The sequence below is a fragment of the Heptranchias perlo genome, chromosome 7 (assembly GCF_035084215.1).
Source record: "Heptranchias perlo isolate sHepPer1 chromosome 7, sHepPer1.hap1, whole genome shotgun sequence".
Lineage (NCBI taxonomy): Eukaryota > Metazoa > Chordata > Chondrichthyes > Hexanchiformes > Hexanchidae > Heptranchias > Heptranchias perlo.
In genome coordinates, this window is record NC_090331.1 from 70,909,213 (window position 1) to 70,932,485 (window position 23,273).

The window sequence follows — 23,273 nt, forward strand, 5'->3', positions numbered from 1 at the left end:
TACAGGTGAGGTGCCTGAAGATTGGAGGGTAGCAAATGTTGTGCCTTTGTTTAAGAAGGGCGGCAGGGAAAAGCCTGGGAACTACAGACCAGTGAGCCTGACATCTGTAGTGGGTAAGTTGTTAGAGGGTATTCTGAGGGACAGGATCTACAGGCATTTGGAGAGGCAGGGACTCATTAGGAACAGTCAGCATGGTTTTGTGAGAGGAAAATCATGTCTCACGAATTTGATTGAGTTTTTTGAAGGGGTAACCAAGAAGATAGATGAGGGCTGTGCAGTAGACGTGGTCTACATGGACTTCAGCAAAGCATTTGACAAGGTACCGCATGGTAGGTTGTTACATAAGGTTAAATCTCATGGGATCCAAGGTGAGGTAGCCAATTGGATACAAAATTGGCTTGACGACAGAAGACAGAGGGTGGTTGTAGAGGGTTGTTTTTCAAACTGGATGCCTGTGTCCAGCGGTGTGCCTCAGGGATCGGTGCTGGGTCCGCTGTTATTTGTTATTTATATTAATGATTTGGATGAGAATTTAGGAGGCATGGTTAGTAAGTTTGCAGATGACACCAAGATTGGTGGCATTGTGGACAGTGAAGAAGGTTATCTAGGATTGCAACGGGATCTTGATAAATTGGGCCAGTGGGCCGATGAATGGCAGATGGAGTTTAATTTAGATAAATGTGAGGTGATGCATTTTGGTAGATCGAATCGGGCCAGGACCTACTCCGTTAATGGTAGGGCGTTGGGGAGAGTTATAGAACAAAGAGATCTAGGAGTACAGATTCATAGCTCCTTGAAAGTGGAGTCACAGGTGGATAGGGTGGTGAAGAAGGCATTCAGCATGCTTGGTTTCATTGGTCAGAACATTGAATGCAGGAGTTGGGATGTCTTGTTGAAGTTGTACAGGGCATTGGTGAGGCCACACTTGGAGTACTGTGTACAGTTCTGGTCACCCTATTATAGAAAGGATATTATTAAACTAGAAAGAGTGCAGAAAAGATTTACTAGGATGCTACCGGGACTTGATGGTTTGACTTATAGGGAGAGGTTAGACAGACTGGGACTTTATTCCCTGGAGAGTAGGAGGTTAAGGGGTGATCTTATAGAAGTCTATAAAATAATGAGGGGCATAGATAAGGTCGATAGTCAAAATCTTTTCCCAAAGGTAGGGGAGTCTATAACGAGGGGGCACAGATTTAAGGTGAGAGGGGAGAGATACAAAAGGATCCAGAGGGGCAATTTTTTCACTCAAAGGGTGGTGAGTGTCTGGAACGAGCTGCCAGAGGCAGTAGTAGAGGCGGGTACAATTTTGTCTTTTAAAAAGCATTTGGACAGTTACATGGGGAAGATGGGTATCGAGGGATATGGGCCAAGTGCAGGCAATTGGGACTAGCTTAGTGGTATAAACTGGGCGACATGGACATGTTGGGCCGAAGGGCCTGTTTCCATGTTGTAACTTCTATGATTCTATGATTCTAAGTTGTTTGGCAGTGAGCAGACAAACTAACCATTGTACCTTCCTGTATCACCTAAACATATCGCTTGACAGGTGACCCAAGGAAATGCAGTGATGACTCTTGGTTGGAACAACTTACTCTATCAACTGAGGCTAGTAGTGGATACAGAAAAAAAAAGGGAAAATAGCTATCAATTTTGGTTTGTGCTATTAAAAGGATTCAGCTTTTTACCGTGGAATGAAAGAAGCAGCTTCTATCCTTTCCCAAATAAATCCAGACAAGGTTGGTCTAAGATGGAAAATGGATCCCAAAGGGATCTGGGCTGTTCCTAATCCTCCAGCAATCAGCACCCCACCCTTCCATGTACAGGCACTGTGGGAATGACGGCTTTCTGGAGTGGGCCCATCAACTGGAATCTGCAAAGGGAAAAAAAACACGTGCATCATGTAATTAAGTTAGAGGGTTGCAAGATTTGATTTTAGGATTTTGAACAGTAACTTTTTTTCAGTTCATTTTTATGTTCCAAATGAGGATGCTTGTGGGACATTTAGCATACTATACCTATCTAAATGTTTCATTATCCCCTTTTTCAGGATGCCTTATGATATTTTACCCACAACAGATATTAGGCATACTGGCCTGTGGTGTCCTGGGTTGTCCCTGTGCCTCCTTTTGAAGATTGATGTTATGTTAACTACTTACCAATCCTTCAGCACTATTCCCATTTCTAATGATTCCCTAAAGATTCTGTCAAATACGTGACTAATTTCATTGGCCACTTCAGAAGTATCTTTGTATAAAGTCCATCAGGACCCAGTACCTTGTTTCCCTTTGACTTTGCCAGCCACGAGTAACCACTTTATCTTACATTTGTATTTCTTTTATTACTTCCTCCACTCAACCCCCCCACCCTCCCCAAAATTCATTTTCCGACCTGAGGAGTCTGCCCATGGAGTCTCCTCCATGAACACAGAAAAGAAGAATTTGTTTAGTATATGTGCCATGCCTTGGTCACTTGATATGATATCATCTCTGGGATCTTTCAGTAGACCCAACATTTCCTTTTTTACCCGCTTGATGCAAATCTGTTTATAGAAATTGTTGATATTTCTTTTAATATTTGCCCAGTATAGTAACCTCACTTTCTGCTTTAGCTCTCCTGACTAGTTTCTTAACCTTCTATACCTTGATTTTATATTTGTCTCAATCCACTTGCTTTATACTTTAGGCACAATGTATTTTTTGTCCTTGGTCTCCACATTACTTTCATGCTTGCCCAAATCGGTCTTTTCCTTCTGTTACCCTTTGTGGTAAAAATCTGTTCTGTACGCTGTGTTTAGTATTTCTAAACAGAATCAATAAAAAGCAAAAAACCAGTAGACCCTGGAAATCTGAAACAAAAAATAGAAGATGCTGTAAACACTCGGGTGTAGACACTTCATCAGAAGTGGGAAAAAATGACACGAACAGCATCTAAAAAGGACTAGAACCAACTCGTTTTCCATTTAAATACTTTAGGCCATTCTACTTCCTCGTGGGTGTGTGTGAATTGTTCCATGTAGCAATCCAATATTGCGTCTTGCATCGTGGTTAAGTTTCTTTCCCCTCATGCATCTCATCCATATCGATAGAGTTTCCGTCCTCAGAATGTCCTCAGAATAGATAGGCCCATCTCTGCTATAATCAAGTTCTCTTTCTCATAAAAGTCTACGCTCCATTTGCCTTTTCTATGTCTGCAAAATAATCTGTTTCCCTGTACATTTACCTAACCCATATCATTGTTGAACCAGGTCCCTGTGATGCTTAAGAATTCAGTCTCCCACTCCAGCAAGGATCTCAAAATCTCCCAATTTATTCCTAAGACTTCTAGCATTCACATACAGAACACTGAAGCGTGCGCTTCCCTCATCCTTCGTCTGATCTGTTTATTTATTTTGTCATTATTTCCTTGTTGGGTTATATCCTTATACTGACATTAAAGCCATAGAGAACGTACAACTTAAGATTTACCAGGATGATTACGGGGATGGGAAACTATAGTTACAAGAAGAGACTTGAGATATTGGGACTATTTCCACTGGAGCATAGAAGGTGAAAAGGAGTTTTAATTTAGGTTTTTAAAATTATTAAGAATTTTGATAGAGTGAATAGAGAAGGACTATTTCCTCTGGTTAGGGAGTCAGTGATGGGTGTCATGATCTTAAAATTATCACCATCAGAGTGAGGAGGTTAGGAGAAATTGCTTTATACAGAGGGTCATTGGAGCATGGAATGCTTTACCAGAGGGAGTGATTGACGCACAGACCACCATTGTTTAAGGGAAAATTGGAAAAATATTTGAAACAGAGGGAAACCCCCTCCAGAAAAAGGGGCTAATGAAACATCTAGATAGGTTTAGCAAGCTAAGATAATTTTAAACAACAATGATTTCACTTACATCTGTCCAGCTGTAATCTTCCAGGTTAAGGAAATGCCAGTCATCTAGTACCAACTCTCTGGGAGAGCGGCCACCATAGATGATCAGATACCTCTGACCTTTAAAAAAATGTAATGATCCCCAATTAGTCACAAAACACAGCAGTTCTAAACAATTTCCTTACCTGGTTTTATGTCACATTCTTTCCAAAATAATATCTTACATTTAAAAAAAAGCAAAACACAATCTAGAGGCTATTTGGTAGCACCAGTAATAAATTAGTGAACCCACAACCAGACTGAATCCTAACCCCAATTGACACAGAAACTAAATGATCTCCGTTGGAGGTGACCTGGTTAATTTGTGGTGGGTTGCTAAAAGTGTGGTCCACATTTTGGCTGGGGGAAGAGAAGCACACCATTAACAGAATAAGAAATGGTACTGACAGCACCACGGCTAAAAGGATTTAAAAAAATTTACGGAACAAAAAGTCAATGGAATACAAATACCCATCTCAGATTTTATATCAGTGTTCTCAGAAAATGCTATGAACTAAGTTTTTTTTTTGGTGCTGCAATGTTTCTGAGAGTTTGGTTAAGTCTACTTTTGTAGCTCTGTAACTCCCATTAAACTTACACCTCCACTACAGATTCTGGAACAGGGACAAATTTTACTTAACATTAAGATTTTGTCCATGCAGCTAGATACCAAATGATCAATATGAGGTTACTATTCTGTTTTCCCATTTATAATGCTAGAAATTGAAAAAAAAGCAGAAAATTATTTTAAACCCTTTCTTACCACTGTAGTCTTGTTGTATTGTAATTAATGACCACTTATATTTAACATAATTTAGTCCTTGTCTATTATTTTTACCTTTGTAAATCACTTCTGTTGTCGTATGTCGCCAGCGTGGGGATGGCGCGGAGCCACTGCATTCAATCTCCTTTACTGACAAGCTGATACTGGAGATGGCACCATCGCCTATTTCACATTTCAAACAAAGAAGACTCTTGTCTGGCTTCATTGGAGACATGCGGCCACCGAAGATCATACAGCAGCCGTCACAAAGTGCAGTCATGCTGTGAAACATTCGCTCAGCTAAAACATGAACAAAAAAAAAGTTTAATGCATCAAATACAAAATACAGATCACAGCTCACATGACTATTTAGTGAACCCAAAGTCTTAAGCAGATTTTAGTTCAAACCATCTGATATGCACACCGATTCTAAATGAGTTTCTGTAGGTACCTATGTGAATTATTTTTATATCTTCTGGTTTTTGTCAATGGCATTCTTCTGTAAAATGCAGTAAGTCAAGATATTATTGAAAACTGATGGACTGCTCGGCTCTGGGTGCAGTAAGATACCTGGGATTAAACAGATCTGATGAGAAAGAATACGGATTTATTTTCCTCTTAATTTTTCTTCTATCCCCTCCTCTGCTGACAGCATTAACTCCTTGATTCCTTGCCTAAAAGGCTGTTATTTATGTTTCAACAGTGCTGGCAGCCTATTCAACAGCAGGGGGCATCACATCCAAGCCCATCGAGTTCTCAACCAACATCCACACGCATGTGGTTCCAGCAGTGGTCAATGGATGGCAATCTGGAGAGGCATTCAGATGCCAACTGTAACACCCCTATCACTGCCCAACTAAAATCAACTAACTGAACACAGGCTAGGGATTGGACCTGGGACCTTCCTGGTATATATATCCAGTTATTCACTGGATAAACTTGCTGACCCATAGGGAGAGCCAAAACATAATGGATTTAAAACCAAAACACATACACACATATTCACATCATAAACCTTACAATAAAAACACTGCAATTTTTAATATATTTTCAAGAACGTACCTCTTATGAGAGCATGCTGTCGTTGATCTCCCCCCCCATCCCCATCCTCATCACCCCATGTCCTGCCATACAATGTCTGTGACTGAAAGGATGGGCTAGGTAGCCTGCTCTCACTCCTGGTCACGGGCCAGGAGTCACGACAGTAGTATAGTGGGATCTTCCCATTTGATTTTGTATTCCTATGAGACTCCTGGCTTTCACTTGCCATCTTCTTGAATCAATGCACCGAGATTGCAAATTCAACTGAGTGAAGATTCAAACATGCACCCCATCATTTCACTGCACCATAACCTGGAGCTCCAACAAACATCACCATTGCCAGTTTACATTTTGGAAACTTTGAACAGTGCAACCTTTTACAAGGGAAGCTTTTATGTAATAAGTGAAATAAACACAGTTACTCTGCTTGCACATGAAGCTGGCATTCCAATAGTAAGCTGGGCTAACAATCAGGGTTTGAGAAACAGCTGCTTTTCCTCTTAAAGAATTAATTTATATTATATTATGGAATATATTGTATTTAAAAACTATATATCTTATTTGCATTGCGATGCTGAATTGGTACACTCTGGTGAATAAAGTCAGTGACAGCTTCTTCTCCTGGTCACTGTCCAGTAACCCCAGACATGATCAAGCTCAGCTGTAATGCATCCCATAGTTAAGTAGCTGCTGACAATCACTAACTAAGCTCACATAGGATAGATGTGGAGATGCCGGTGATGGACTGGGGTGGACAAATGTAAGGAGTCGCACAACACCAGGTTATAGTCCAACAGCTTTATTTGAAATCACAAGCTTTCGGAGCTTTGCTCCTTTGTCAGGTGAAGTGAAGAGATGCATATAGGCACAGCATATATAGTCAAGACATGCCAGATCATCGACACAGATACCACCATCACACGAGAGGACACCACCCACCAGGTACATGGTTCATACTCCTGTGACTCGGCTAACGTTGTCTACCTCATACGTTGCAGGAAAGGATGTCCCGGAGCATGGTACATCGGCGAGACCATGCAGACACTGCGACAACGGATGAATGGACACCGCACAACAATCGCCAGGCAGGAGGGTTCCCTCCCAGTCGGGGAACACTTCAGCAGTCAAGGACATTCAGCCTCCGATCTTCGGGTAAGCGTTCTCCAAGGCGGCCTTCGAGACACACGACAACGCAAAATCGTCGAGCAGAAATTGATAGCCAAGTTCCGCACCCATGAGGACGGCCTCAACCGGGATCTTGGGTTCATGTCACGCTACATGTAACCCCACCTGACGTAGAGTCATCCAGACTCAAGTCGTAGTCGGCTTGTTCTCCATACACAGATGCGGCCGGACCTGCTGCGATTTCCAGCAAAAAAAAGTTATCTGTTTTCAATACAAACCCCCAGCATCTGCTATATTTGACCCCTTGTGACCTCAGTATTCTTGGATGTAATGTTTCCCTGACTAACCTATTTGAACACCATTCACTCCTTTGATTGCTGTGATTATCTCTCTGCCGAGGTGTGATAAAGGGCAGTTAGAAAGATTATCTGTAATCACCAGGCATTGTTCCCTGACATCTCTTCACTTCACCTGACGAAGGAGCAAAGCTCCGAAAGCTTGTGATTTCAAATAAAGCTGTTGGACTATAACCTGGTGTTGTGCGACTCCTTACATTTGTCCACATAGGATAGGCACTAGGACAATGTACCACTGTGCATTCAGCATCTGTGAAGCTGTACCCCATCATCACCTTCAGAAGAAAAAGGGAAAAAATGGATGCTTCTTACTGCTTCTCTGATAACGTGTCAACCAACTTTTAATATTTAGGGGAGGGTGGGAGGGAGAGGACAGGCGTGATTGCTTTAAGCAGCTTAAGCTTTCATTGTGGCAATATGGCATGCGCCACATTATCCAGAGCAGCAGAAATTCAAAAATTAAGTACATTATTAAGTGATGAATATTACCACTACTATTTTTAAACTTACTTAATAAACGGATTGATCCCTCATCTCTAACAGAGCTGCATTTCCAAACTGATCCACTTTTAACCATCAGTGATACATCTCTGAGGCGTCCATGCTGGCCGACTCTGACGCCAAATCCTCCACTGATAACAACTATATTCGGGGCAATAAGTGCAGAACAATGAGCAAACCTCCTCAGATGAGGATTCTCTGTCTCTGTCTCACACAGTGATACAGAGATCCGCAGTGGATTAAGAATATCTGATTTGTTGATATGGAAGTCTGTGGAGAGAAAATACGTTTTTAGACTGGAAAAATGCATAGAACTTTACCAGTGTTCACAAAAAATAGCACTTCTACTGCATATAGTGATCTGAGACAGGCACATCTCCAAGTTATAATGCCACTCACCAATTTGAATTTTTCAGCAATTTTGAAATTGATTCCGTGCCCCTGGGTGTGTGCATAATTGAACATAATGACACAGGTTTTTGTTTGCACATGCACACATCAGACCAAATGCATGCATTAAATGTGAAAACTGAAGGAAGAAACCTTTGCTGAACATACAGATCTACGTTATAAAACAAATACAGTATTTTCCATATTAGGCCATTCTAATTAAGACAAATCAAGAATATTTTAAAAAAATCTTCCACCTATTAGCAGCATGTGTAGCATGGATAAAATAGTATACCTATGTTTCATAATGAAACAGCAATATAGATATCTCTTACCGAACCTTAAGATAACTTATACACAGCATACCATGTAGTAACTGTGCTCCTATATCATGGTGATGTCCAAAATTTGCAACTTGCCATCATTATACAGTATTTCATTAACATGCAAAAAAAAAGCACTGGCAATGGATTATTATTTGCAATAATGTAGAACTTCCATCATTCCACATAAAAAGCAATTCTGGGAGATAACCATAATGATGAGATTCACACATGCCAGCTGGATGGAAAACTTTTGATTAAGCAAGGAAACAGTCTTCATTGTAAATCAATTATGCGCAAGCATTGCTCATGTGGATATAATGTTTCATTATGGCAAACGCAGCACAAGTCTGGTTAGCTACAATATTGTGGAACATGTTGTGAGTACTGAACAAATTAGAAATTTGTTTGGTGATGCACCTAACTGTGCACGAAGTTTACAAACAATAACTGACATGCTAATATCGCAGTTTATTAGAGTACCATGAGGAGAACCTTGGCTGGATTGTGCCCAGTTTCTAACAGAAAACAGGCACCTCACAAGCGGTTGGTGGAAATGATGGAATCTTTGTACCAAATACCAAGTACCAAATACCTACATCACAGCAAGAAGCCACAGATTTCTACAACTGCAAGGGTTGGTATTAAAGGTCTTTATATGCGGCAGCGACCATAATCACTATTTCTGGAATATGTATGTTTGTTGGCCAGGAAAAGTTCACAACGCAATTATATGCCACGAATTGAGGAACAGGGGCGGAGGGGATGATGGCGGCTGCCAACTGCTCACTGAGAGTCGATCAACTCCTCATTGACCCGAAGCTTGACAGCTACAAGCTGTCCCTGGAGACGCTACACATCTACACCATGGAGATTGATGGCGATGAGTTAACGGAGCAACTGCTCCATTCCCTCCGCACACCCCCCCAACCCCTACACAAACATATCTAAATTTGCCCCTCACTCCCCCTGAATGATGCAAAGAAAGGACTTGCATTTATATAACTCCTTTCACAACCTCAGGATGCCCCAAAGCACTTTTCAGCCAATGAAGTATTTTGAAGTGTGGTCACTGTTGTAATGTGGGAGACATGGCAGCCAATTTGTGCATAGCATGATCCCACAAACAGCAATGTGATAATGACCAGATAATCTGTTGGTTGATAGATGGATGTTGACCAGGACACCGGGGAGAACTCTCCTGCTCTTCTCTGAAATAGTGCCTTGCGATCTTTTACGTCCATCTGAGAGGGCGGACAGGGCCTCAGTTTAACGCCTCCTCAGAGGGACGGCACCTCCGACAGTGCAGCCTGGAGTGCAGAGTGTCAGCCTGGATTGTGCGCTCAAGTTTCTGGAGTGGGACTTGAACCCACAACCCTGACTCAGAAGTGAGAATGCTACCACTGAGCCGTGGCTAACACCATGCAGGTATAGCAAGCAATTAGGAAGGCAAATGGTACATTAGCCTTTATTGCAAGGGGATTGGAGTATAAGAGTAAGGCGGTCTTGCTACAATTACACAGGGCTCTGATGAGACTACACCTGGAGTACTGTGTAGAGTTTTGGTGTCCTTTTCTAAGGAAGGGTATACTTGCCTTAGAGGGGGTGCAACAAAGGTTCACTAGATTGATCCCTGGGATGAGAAGGTTGTCCAGTGAGGAGAGATTGAGTATAATGGGTCCATATTCTCTGGAGTTTAGAAGAATGAGAGGTGATCTCATTGAAATGTATAAAATTCTTAAGAGGGCTTAACATGGTAGATGCTGAGAGACTGTTTCCCCCGGCTGGAGAGTCTAGAACTAGGGGTCATGGTCTCAAGATAAGGGGTCGGCCATTTAGGACCTAGATGAGGAAAAATTTCTTCACTCAGAGGGTTGTGAATCTTTGGAATTCTGTACCCCAGAGGGCTGTGGATGCTCAGTCGTTATTCAAGACTGAAATCAATAGATTTTTGGACACTAAGGGAATCAAGGGATATGGGGATAGGGCAAGAAAGTGGAGTTGAAGTAGAAGATCAGCCATGATCTTATTGAATGGTGGAGCAGGCTTGAGGGGCCCTATGCCCTACTCCTGCTCCTATTTATGTTTTTATTTCTACTGTGGATATGATTGCCAGTTTGCTTACTTGTAGACACAGCATGCCCATTGGGTACCTGGCTTCTAAAACCATTGACCGACAACAGCTGTGTTACCCCAGAATATTATAATTTTGTCAAGTGACTGACTGGTCACCGAATAAGCTTTCAGCAGACTAAAAGTTTGTTGAAGATATCTTTTTTAGCGTAACAATGTTATATTTCTGCCCACAATAATTGCTGTATGCTACGTTTTATACAACATAAGTAAAATGCAAGAAGTGTTTCTAAATGATCAGTTTGACAAATTGACAGAAAGAAATGGCCTAGAGCCAACGATTGTGCATTCAGTCAATGTGGAGGCACAAGGTTCACTGGATATATGCAATGCTGTGGATTGGTTCCTAAACAACTCTAAAGGGAACCAGAGTTCAGAGCAGTCTGCAACCCTCCAAACAGCAACAATTGCCATGGAGCCTGATTGCAAATTACTTAAGACTCAACAAGTTATAGGAACATAGGAACAGAAGTAGACCATTCAGCCCCTCAAGCCTGTTCTGCCATTCAATTAGATTATGCCTGATCTGTATCTTAACTCCAACTACCCGCCTTGGTTCCGTAACCCTTAATACCTTTGCCTAACAAAAATCTATCAATCTCAGTTTTGAAATTTTCAATTGCCCTAGCCTCAACAGCTTTTTGGGGGAAGAGTTTTCCAGATTTCCACTACCCTTTGTGTGAAGAAATGCTTCCTGACATCACCCCTGAACTGCCTAGTTTTAATTTTAAGGTTATGCCCCTTGTTCTGGACTCCCCCACCAGAGGACATGGTTTCGCTCTATTTACCCTATCAAATCTCAGTATATAAAATATCCTAAAGCCTGTTTTCAGTCTGTTTTTCTCTACCAATATTACAACTTGCATTTATAAAGCACCATTATTGTAGGAAAACGTCCCAAGGTGCTTCACAGGAGTGTAATCAGACAAAAATTGACACCGAGCCAAAGAAGGGAATTTAAGGAAGGGGAGACTAAAAACTTGGTCAAAGAGGTAGGTTTTAGGAAGGGTCTTAAAGGAGGAGAGAGAGGTGGAGAGTCAAAGAGGTTTAGGGAGGCAATTCCAGATCTTAGGGAACAAAAGACAACAGTTCTTTCAGTGGGCAAATGCAGTATAATGTTGGTAAATGTGAAGTTTTCCACTTTGTAAGAAAAAACAGAAAGGCAGAGTATTATTTAAATGGTGATAGATTGGGAAATGTTGATGTACAAAGGGACCTGGGTGTCCTTGTACACCAGTCGCTGAAAGCAAACATGTAGGTGCAACAAGCAGTTAGGAAGGCAAATGGTATGTTGGCCTTCATTGCAAGAGGGTTTGAGTACAGGAGCAAGGATGTCTTACTGCAGTTATACAGGGCCTTGGTGAGACCACTCCTGGAATATTGTGTGCAGTTTTGGTCTCTTTACCTAAGAAAGGATATACTTGCCATAGAGGGAGTGCAGCGAAGGTTCACCAGACTGATTACTGGGATGGCAGGCCTGTCGTATGAGGCGAGATTGGGTCAACTTGGCCTGTATTCACTCAAGTTTAGAAGAATGAGAGGAGATCTCATTGAAACATATAAAATTCTGACAGGGCTAGACAGACTGGATGCAGGGAGGATCTTTCTCCTGACTGGGGGGTCCAGAACGAGGGGTCACAGTCTCAGGATACGGGGTAGGACATTTAGAACTGAGATGAGGAGAAATTTCTTCACTCAGAGGGTGGTGAACCTGTGGAATTCTCAACCACACTGAATATATTTAAGAAGGAGCTAGATAGATTTCTTGACACAAAAGGCATCAAGGGATATGGGGAGAGAGCGGGAATATGGTATTGAGATAGAGAATCAGCCATGATCATATTGATCGTGGAGCAGGCTCGAAGGGCCGAATGGCCTACTCCTGCTCCTATTTTTTATGTTTGTTAGCAGCATTCCATTAGCAGAGACACACAATTTGTTATTTTCTGTCAGTATAGCAACATGCAGTTTAACCCTCAGTCTAGTTACACAGTGGACATCGAAGTAATTGTCAATTGTTGTATCCTAAAGGTTTTGGCAGAAATTCTCATTGTTTTTTGAAATTATTCTGCATATTTTTTGAATTTGGTTCTTCATGCTAAAAGCAATAAAGTTCAGCTATTTCAATAATGATACTCATGGCTGTGTGCATGTTTCATTTTTGTATTCTTATTGCAGTGCAACACAGATCCACCTTACTATGCCTTTAATAACTACATTTCTACCTGTATTCGCAGAAATACAAAACACAGCCTTTTATATTCTCCCCCTATGCACTGTGCCTCCCTCCCCTTACCAAACAACATATTCAGTCTACCAAGCACACACACAACTTATTTACCCACTGTGTGTTTCTCCCCTTACCCAGCCCAGTCTGTTTCAACACATGCACATTTATCTATATGCCATTCTCTTTCCTCTTACCCAGACAAGTCATTGTTCCTCCATGTGCATGTAATGTTCACTAAGTAAACAGTAACTGAAACAAGACTGTGTTTCAAAAAACAATTTATCGAAAATTCAGCAATGAAATCTAGTGCTCATACAAGAGGCATAAACCGTGTCGCACAATGTCTCTGTAAATCTGATAAAATGTACAATTTGGGGTATAATTTTGTAAAAGGAAAAAAAAGAGGTATTGAAAATGGTAGCAGATTTCCATCATGTAATATCGGAACAATAAAAGCTATTAAGAGCCAGATTTGGGAAACCTTTGTGCTTTACAATAAATAAGAAAATAATAAAGACAACAATCACCAGTACTTTATATGAAATATATTTACACATACTCTACACTAAACTTTTGGAAGCAAAGTTGACAAATGTTCATAAAACACACGGTGAACATTACAAATTGGGGCATTAATGTATGTTCCTTTGAACAACAAAAAAACATATAAATGTTAGTTTCTTTGAACAACTTTTACATATGCATATGCCATCACGCCCAGATACATTATTTTTCTTTTTGCATGAATCCTCAAAAGATTAAGTGGATGGAGTTTCTGCTTTGGCATCGACCTTGCTGATATCCGTGGCCTGAAGATGTGTCCCTGTCAGAACCAAACAGATCAGAAAACTGCCCTCTGTGATCCCCAGCATGTTGTGATTGCCGCTTACAGCAAAATCATCTAGAATTGGGTGGGGTGTGTTTGCCTTTTAGTGGACAGTTTAGTTTCATCCAATCAGCATCTATGTCCAGATGCAGACACAGACTACAAATCACTACAACTAGGAAAATCCTCCACCCCCAGTCCAGCGGCCTGCTACTGTTCCATGAGAACAGGCACCAATACAGTGATTGTGTCAACAAAATAGACTGTGTGGAATTGCTGATAATCAGTGAAACCACATGGGTCACTACACTTTGCTTGGTCACCAAAGATTTTTAAGAGGGGCATGGTGAGTGCCTGCTCATGGTGCGAGTGGGTGATGCGTAGTTGTTGCTAAGGTGCCTCTTTGGGAGCCCCACAGTTAGCAACATTTTGAATATTCCTGATGGTGAAAGTCAATCATCACATCCTGATAGCAGTCTGTGACATACGTACTATTTCCCGAGTACTCGTCTTACAGTCGAAGTTGCCATTTTGTCTTCTTCTGCCGTGTGATCCACAGATTATGCCAGCACCACCTGTATAAGCAATGTTGGGGATAGTGAGCAAAATTACATAAATAAGAAATTTCGTGAGCTGAAAACAAAAATTGGTGCTTATGGCAAACCTTCACACATAAAACAAAATGTACTTACTGCGATGAACAGTTTCTGTCGCATCAGATGTGGATGTTTTCTCGGAAGACACTGGCTCAAAAGGAGGGCATGGCAATTGACATTATTGGCAGTGCTGCATTTATGGTGTTCATTTCTTGTCAACACCAACATCTGACCCATTTATTTGTTGCTATCTTCAATCTTGACAGACTTGTAACTTGGAGCAGTGAGATCCTCTAGTGCTAGCGCTGTGACAGATCATGTTTAATGTCACACAATTTTTATTTTTTTATATATGTATCCTGGCACCCATTCTTACAGCAAACTGATTTCTGAAAATGGAGCTGGTAAGTGATGTACAAGAGAAGCTATAATTCAGAAATGCCATTCAGGCCCAAATCAACAATAAAGGTACCAAAGAGCTTCACAAGCTTAAAGAAAGATAAGTTGTCAGAATTCAGCCAATAGGAAAAGGGAAATGGCGGCCAACACAAGTTCAACAGCAAATGGATGCCTGATCCTATAGGGTAAAAACTGAAGAAGGGGAAAGAAAGTGTTTAGGAGGAACCAGAGTCAATACAGAAAACAGAACCATCATTTGTGGAGAGACTCGAAAGTCTGATTACACACTCTAGAACACAAGTGGAACTAACCAGGCAGTCCACATGAAATAAACCGCAGCCACAACAACAGAGCAGAAAAGACTTCGGCTGGTAATCAACTAAGCATAGCAACTGGTAACTCTGACAGAAAAGGCTCCCATGAACACTTATGAATAATAAAGCACCCCCCTCGTTTTAACAAAGAGTAGTAAGAGTACAGCCAAAACCAAGCAACAACATTTTAATGTCAGTGACTTTGTACGAATTGTTAATACAGGTCCTGTTGATATAGGTGTTGTTGTTGCTGATGAAGTGCTCTTATTTAAAAGTTTATATTCTTTTGAGGAGGAAGACATATCAACTAACATATCCACAGCCAAATATAGGAAGTTCCCTGGATACTCCTAGCAGTTTTTGTATGATTGACGGCTCCATGTAGTTAAAATGGCTAAGCAGCAAAGAGTACATTTGTAAGCTCTCAAATCTTTTCTAGTTTGCTACCAACTTTCCTGTCGATGTAGTGTTTTTCTACAGTGTAAAGCTCAAATCCAGAATATAAAAATAGCTTGAGGTTTGACTTATGGGCCAATGCAATTTAAAGGAAAATTTAGAAGGCGAATTTTCAGTCACTTCCATGCTCTATCCTTGTGAATAATCTAAACTATTGATTCTGTAGTTCCCTGTCTCCAGAACACTTTGGGAATCTAATTATTTTTAAATATTCTGTAAGTCAGTAATATTTTGATTCACCAGATTCCCAAAATGCAGTTACTTAGTTCAGTTTACTTTTGCTGACCTTACCTGGAGGAGGAGGGAGCAACAGACATCTTTTCAGGTCTCCTTTTGACGCACTCAGAATTAAATAGTGAGAACACTTCAGGTGCCATTCCTTGATTAAAAATAAATAGGGGGGAGGGGGGAAAAGAGGTAAGAAACATTTCTCAAATTAATTTAAGTGAATACATTCTTTGAAATATCATGAAATGAGAAAATATCTGCTTTAATTATTAACAGTTAGTATTCCATGAGGTACCTCACACCATTAACAATAACAAATCTACCCATTTTAGCATGTTAATTGATAAGTCATTGATTTGAAGTTAGGGCAGATTAAAATGGATTCAAACAGGGCTTCATAGTTAGCATGCACTTACTTTTAGCTGCCTAATTTGCTTATAATAGGTGGAAAAGTACTGTTAAGTCTACATTTTTTTTGAAGTCAGGAAGAAATGTTGCTTTCAAAACTGGTTTACGCATTCTATACCTTTTTCGAGTTCTATTTTGGAATATTTTTCCCAGAAATTATGGGACAGAACATATTTTGAAAGTTGAAGGGCGTTTCCACTACTCAAACAGTTAAACAACACATTTAATTGTAACAAGTTACATTTACCTCATACTCATCAAAAGGTTCCAACATTTCAATCCTTTGCTTCTCCTGTTCTGGAATAAATCCAACATAAAACTCGTTCATGTCAATACAATGACATTCCTCCCAGCCCTAAAAGAGACATGTAAGGAATTACATACAAATAAATTTGTCACTTGGACAACAAATTGCTTCTGTCTATTAGCACAGTCATAAATTCTGAAGATAGACTTTAAAGCTCATCACATTGAACGAAGGGAAAAATAAGTAACTTGGCAAAGGATCATAGAATGTTACGATTTGAAAAAAGCAAATTGAGCTACTTATCAGCAAGTTGAAACTGTTCTGAAGCCTATTCTGTATTTCGCTTGTAGCCTCCTGATGTCTTACAGTATTCAATGAGCCCATTATAAAAAACTACCAATTAGAAAAAAATAAAATTTGGTCCAGAAAAACATTGATCTTAGCTAAATGTAGCTAATAAAATAACTGGAGTGACTACATCAGAAATTAAACAAGATATTTTATTTTTTCAGATAATAAAGCTTCGTCCCCCTCTCTATGGTTTTTCCACCTGTGCTCGAAACATAGCCAGCAATTTGCTCCCAGACTTATGTGCTTTAAGACAGCTGCACTTAGTGGCTAAAACATCTTTCACTCCCATTTTTGCAGCTTCCATGTAAGGAAACATCTGAGATTGGTAACTTGTCACCTGGGGGATCTATTCACACATGAGCTTGGTTCCAAGCACAAAACTGTCAAAAACGGTGAACAAATTGGCTAAAAAAAAAGCACCAACCAATTCACTCAGATATGATGGTACGTGAAATGAAATTCACAGAGGTGCATCAGGTTGCTCTTCTAAGATTAGAACTAAGCCAGACTGACCTATTCATTCATACAACTTTATTTTGTAACTGGCCTCTGACCAGAAAGTGTTCGATGCTGATACTAAATTCCAAAGCTATCAAATCTCAGGATTACTACCTGAATCACGTACTAATTGGCATAGGGATAGACAGATCAGAAAGGTGAATGTATGGCTGAAAGAGTGGTGTGGGAAGAAGGGCTTCCATTTCATGGGACACTGGCACCAGTACTGGGACGGGCTCCACCTGAACAGTAATGGGACCAGAGTCCTAGCGGAAAGAATAAATAGGGCGGTGGGTAGGGCTTTAAACTAGCAAGATGGGGGGAGGGATCTGGTAGTAATAACAAAAGCCTAAAGATAAAAGAAACAGGAGATGAGTGTAAAGGTCAGACCAGGGTAAGGAAGAAAGATAACATAAATGGTCAAGGAACAAATACAGTTATAAAACAGAAGTATAAAAGGACTGGTAAAAATAAAGTGAAAGGAACAACTATTAAAGATGAATTAAACTGCTTGTACAGCAATGTACACAGCATCCAAAATAAGACAGGGGAACTGGAGGCAATAATCCGTAGCGAGGAACCAGATATAGTAGGAATAACTGAAACGTGGCTACATAGAGAACATGACTGGCAACTAAATATTGCAGGCTATAACATATTCAGAAAGGATAGGGAAGGAAGGGGGGAGTGGGTAGCTGTACTAATTAGAAATAACATAATGGCAATAGAAAAAAAAGGGACATAACTAACAGAAGGAAAGAAACAGAATCCATATGGATTGAAATAAAAGATAAGGGATTGATCACACTAATAAGGGTATACTACAGACCACCTAATAGAGGAAAGGAGGTGGAGGAAGAAATATGTAAGCAAATATGTGAGCAAATATGTGAAATGAGTAAAGGACATAGAATAATAATCATGGAAGATTTTAACTATCCCCAACTAAACTGGCAAGAAGAGGTAGGTACAGGGTACAGGGAATGGGGTTTTTACACTCGTGTGCAGGACTCCTTTCTTACCCAGTATGTGAAAAGCCCAAGAGAGGAAGCACTACTGGGTCAAGTAATGGGAAATGAACCAGAACACATAATAGAAGTAAACATAGGGAAGCATCTAGGCAAAAGCAATCACAACATAATAAGGTTTAAGATAAAAATTGAGAAGGACATAAGACAGACAAAGACCAAAGTAATAAATTGGAAAAAAGCTGATTTTCAGGGGCTGAGAATGGAACTAGGGAAAATAAACTGGAAAAATTTACAGATAAACAAAGAAATAGAACAGCAATGGGAAACATTTAAAACGGTGATCAATAGAGTCCAGAAGAAATATATCCCACTAAAAAGCAAGAATAAACTAGCCAGTAATGATACACCATGGATGAATAAAGAAATAAGGACAAAATTGAAACTGAAGAAAAAGGCATACACTAAATACATAGAGACCAAAGGAGAGGATGACAAAAGGGAACACAAAAAGGTTACGAAAGAAGTTTAAAAAACAATTAGGAAAGCAAAGAGAAATATGAAATTAAATCATCAAGGAATATAAAAAGAAATAAAGTATTCTACAGACACATAACAAAAGAAGCATTAGGATAGGGATAGGGCCACTGAGTGATACACAAGATAAACTCACAGGTTAGACAGCGAAATAACAGGAATATTAAATAATTACTTTGCCTCAGTATTTACCAGGGAAACTAACATGGTGTGCATGACATTAAAAGAGATCAAAAAAGATTTTGTCATCTAAGATTGAAAGGGGGGAGATAATTGATAAACTAATCAAACTTAGAGAGGATAAAACCCCATGTCCAGATGGATTACATCCGTGTATATTAGAAGAAGTTAGGGAAGAGATAGTAGAAGCACTATTACACATATATAAAAATTCATTAGAAAAGCGAATAGTGCCAGAGGATGGATGGACAGCTAATGTGATTCCTATATTTAAAAAGGAGATACAACCAATCCAGGGAACCATAGACCAATTAGCTTAACGTCAGTGGTAGGAAAGATAATGGAATCTTTACTGAAAGATGTAATGGAAAAACATCTGGAAACCAAAAATATAATAAAGCATAGTCAGCACAGATTTCAAAAGGGAAGGTCATGCTTGACCAACCTTATTGAATTCTTTGAAAAAGTAACAGAAAGGGTAGACAAGAGCAATGTAGTAGATGTAATATATTTGGTTTTTCAAAATGCCTTCGATAAGGTACTGCATTGTAGACTCATGTCTAAGGTCAGAGCATGTAGAGTCAGGGGACAAGTAGCAAAATGCATAACAAGCTGGCTACAAAACAGAGAACAGAGAGTAGGGGGTAAAGGTAGTTACTCAGTCTGGCAAAAGATGGTAAGTGGTGTTCCAAAGGATCGGTGCTGGGACCACTGTTGTTCACCATTTACATAAATGATTTGGACTCAGGAATTGGAAGCACAATTTCACCAAATTGGGGGGGTATGGTTAATACCGAGGAGGACTCTGACAAAATACAGGAAAGCATTAATAAATTTGCAGAATGGATGGGTAATTGGCAAATGAATTTCAATATAGATAAGGGTGAGGCATTACATTTTGGTAGGAAGAGTAAGGGGGCCACATACTTCTTGGATAATAAGAGTCTAAATGGAGTAAAGGAGCAGAGGGATCTAGGGGTACAGATACACAAATCACTAAAAATAGCAATGCAGGTTAATAAGGCCATAAAAAAAAAGCAACCAAGAACTGGGGTTCATTTCCGAAGGGATAGAATTGAAAAGCTGAGAGGTTATGTTAAACTTGTATAGAACCTTGGTTAAATCATACGGAGTGCTGTGAACAGTTCTGGTCTCCATTATATAAAAAGGATGGAGAAGGTGCAAAAAAGATTTACTAGGATGATACCAAAACTGAGAGGTTATACCTATCAGGAAAGAATGAGCAGGCTGGGGCTCTTTTCTCTAGAAAAAAGACTGAGGGGTGACCTAAAAGAGGTCTTTAAGATTATGAAAGAGTTTGATAGGGTAGACGTAGAGAAGATTTTTCCACTTGCGGAGAGGCCAGAGCTAAGGGTCATAAATATAAGATAGTCACTAACAAATCCAATGGGCATTCAGGAGAAACTTCTTTACTCAGAGAGTGGTTAGAATGTGGAACTCGCTACCATAAGGAGTAGTTGAGGCAATTGGCATAGATGTATTTAAGGGGAAACTAGATAAACACAAGAAGGAGAAAAGGGCGGGAAAGTAGAATTGAGGTCGAAGATCAGCCATGATCTTATTGTAAACAATTTTACAACACCAAGTTATAGTCCAGCAATTTTATTTTAAATTCACAAGCTTTCGGAGACTTCCTCCTTCCTCAGGTAAATGTTCAGGAGCTCCTTGAAGACTACGCATTTATACATATAGAACAATACATGGTGTTTACAGACTGCCCCTGCAACTGCCCGTTGCCAAGGCAATCACCGTGTTCAGACAGAGAGGTGTCACCTGCAGAACCCCCGAATACATATTCAACAAAAAAACAAACAGGAAAAAAAAGAGAGAGGCAGAAACATCCGGAAGGCAGAGAAAGCCAGCAAATGACCCATTATATTAAAAACAGATAACATTTGTTCGCTGGTGGGGTAACGTGTAGCGTGACATGAACCCAAGATCCCGGTTGAGGCCGTCCTCATGGGTGCGGAACTTGGCTATCAATTTCTGCTCGACGATTTTGCGTTGTCGTGTGTCTCGAAGGCCGCCTTGGAGTACGCTTACCCGAAGGTCGGTGGATGAATGTCCATGACTGCTGAAGTGTTCCCCGACTGGGAGGGAACCCTCCTGTTTGGCGATTGTTGCGCGGTGTCCATTCATCCGTTGTCGCAGCGTCTGCATGGTCTCGCCAATGTACCATGCTCTGGGGCATCCTTTCCTGCAACGTATGAGGTAGACAACGTTGGCCGAGTCACAGGAGTATGAACCATGCACCTGGTGGGTGGTGTCCTCTCGTGTGATGGTGGTATCTGTGTCGATGATCTGGCATGTCTTGCAGAGGTTACCGTGGCAGGGTTGTGTGGCGTCGTGGACGCTGTTCTCTTGAAAGCTAGGTAATTTGCTGCGAACGATGGTCTGTTTGAGGTTGGGTGGCTGTTTAAAGGCGAGTAGTGGAGGTGTGGGGATGGCCATAGCGAGGTGTTTGTCCTCATTGATGACATGTTGAAGGCTGCGGAGAACATGGCGTAGTTTCTCCGCTCCGGGGAAGTACTGGACGACAAAGGGTACTCTGTTGGTTGCGTCCCGTGTTAGTCTCCTGAGGAGGTCTATGCGATTTTTTGCTGTGGCCCGTCGGAACTGTCGATCGATGAGTCGAGCGTCATATCCCGTTCTTACTAGGGCGTCTCCACATCATGATCTTATTGAATGGCAGAGCAGGCTCGAGGGGCCGTATGGCCTACTCCTGGTCCTATTTCTTATGTTCTTATAAATAGGATATGCTGTGTTACTTGAAGTAGGGAGGGAGGAGACTCGTGTGGAGCATAAACACTGGCACGGACCTGTTGGGCCGAATGGCCTGTTTCTGGACTGTAATTCTACAAGGTGCATTTCCCCCAGCTTTAACATCTTTCACTTTGATGAGTATGAAGTGTTAAATACATTTTTTTTAAAATGGCATATTAGTAGTCAAGGTCCTTTTGGATGATGCTAAGAACTTTACAGCTTTATCAAGTTAAATATACTTTAGAATTTAATGGGAGGATAAATGGTTACACATAAGCTAGGTGCTTCTATAATCGACATAAAATGTAGCATCAATAAACTATAAAATACAGGGCAGGTATTCATGAAACGATCTTTACTTTTGGAGTATCATCAAAAAATTGCTCATCAAACATTAAACCATCAGTTTGATGATTCAATCTTGATTTGAAATATTTGTATTTTAATATCTTATAACTACTCTGTGCACCTTTAAGAAAAATCTGTGTCAATAGGCGTGTTAATGAGACATTGTCAACAGAATCCCTATGGAAACTAGCCTCTTGAGCAAGTAGCAAGTTGAGTTGTTTCCCATGTAGAACAATTTGCTTGACACAAATAAATGGACAATTACACACCACCATAGATACTCTGATTCTAATAGTATTACACAGAATTACATAAAATTTACAGCATTGAAACAGGCCATTTGGCCCAACAGGTCTATGCGGTGTTTATGCTCCATACGAGCCTCCTCCCACCCTACTTCATCTAACCATATCAGCATAACCTTCTATTCCCTTCTCCCTCATGTATTTATTTAACTTCCCCATGTATGTTATTCGCCTCAACTACACCATTAGTTAAAGCTGTTTTAGGTGGAAAAATCTAAACTTGAGCTGGTGGGAAGTGAATCAAAGAAATTAAAAGATTCATATGGTAACAGATTTGCTGTGTGCAGAATTTACACCATCATAATTGTAAATGTACATGTAATAGATGGAATATCCGCGATGTTCAACTGACCTTATTTAAAAAACGTTTCCGCTGAGCTTCTTTTCTAGGAAACTGAACAAGTGCATGTAGAGTGGAGTTCAACCGTGTGAAATGACGCTGCATGACCTGACCGAATGGGTCATCAGGGCGTATCTGTTCATAGACAACAAATACTGCTGACGAAAATCGGTTTGCTGCCCAATGGATTACTGCTGAAGAACTAGACAATAGTTTAACTTTGTCAGAAATGGATCAGAAAACTTAGACTCATTAAATTCATTACTTAAAATACCAATCTAAGGGTTACTCTGAAAATGCAGCCGCATACCTAACTTCAAACAAAAAAATAAGTATTTGGAAGGATTCCCGTTCCTTTCACGATTAACTGATGCCTCTCTGAGCTAGGATTCTGAATTATTAGGAACGGGGACAGTCAGAGACTTATTCACATGCCTTTGCCAATGACACCTCAGAGGTGTGTGAGCACAGTAACATGGCAATTTTACCTCCATCTTATAGAATAGTACATGGTCTTTACTAGGCACCTCCCCATGATGTTTAAAGATCTTTCTGAGTTGCTGGCAATGGACACCAGTTCGTAACAGTAATTCATTCCAACACTCATTTTAAACATTAAACATCTGCAGGGCATTGGATACAATAAATTCGAAGAATTATATTCATGTGTCTGTGAACAGGACATAATTTTGAAATGTTTTGGAACGGTTTCTTC

The 23,273-nt window shown here is 40.4% G+C and overlaps 1 protein-coding gene across 2 annotated transcripts in view; it reads right to left on the bottom strand.

Moving 5' to 3' along the window:
• Positions 1-23,273, bottom strand: part of lcmt2 (leucine carboxyl methyltransferase 2) — a 38,321-nt gene that overhangs the window by 6,580 nt on the left and 8,468 nt on the right. For both annotated transcript variants that reach the window (XM_067987842.1, XM_067987843.1), the window contains exons 6-12: positions 22,571-22,760; positions 16,248-16,355; positions 15,656-15,743; positions 7,707-7,967; positions 4,750-4,974; positions 3,895-3,992; positions 1,689-1,873 (exon numbers count right to left, since the gene is read on the bottom strand). In XM_067987842.1, the coding sequence (XP_067843943.1) occupies positions 1,689-1,873; positions 3,895-3,992; positions 4,750-4,974; positions 7,707-7,967; positions 15,656-15,743; positions 16,248-16,355; positions 22,571-22,760 (1,155 nt within the window). The remainder of the gene's footprint in view (positions 1-1,688; positions 1,874-3,894; positions 3,993-4,749; positions 4,975-7,706; positions 7,968-15,655; positions 15,744-16,247; positions 16,356-22,570; positions 22,761-23,273) is intronic.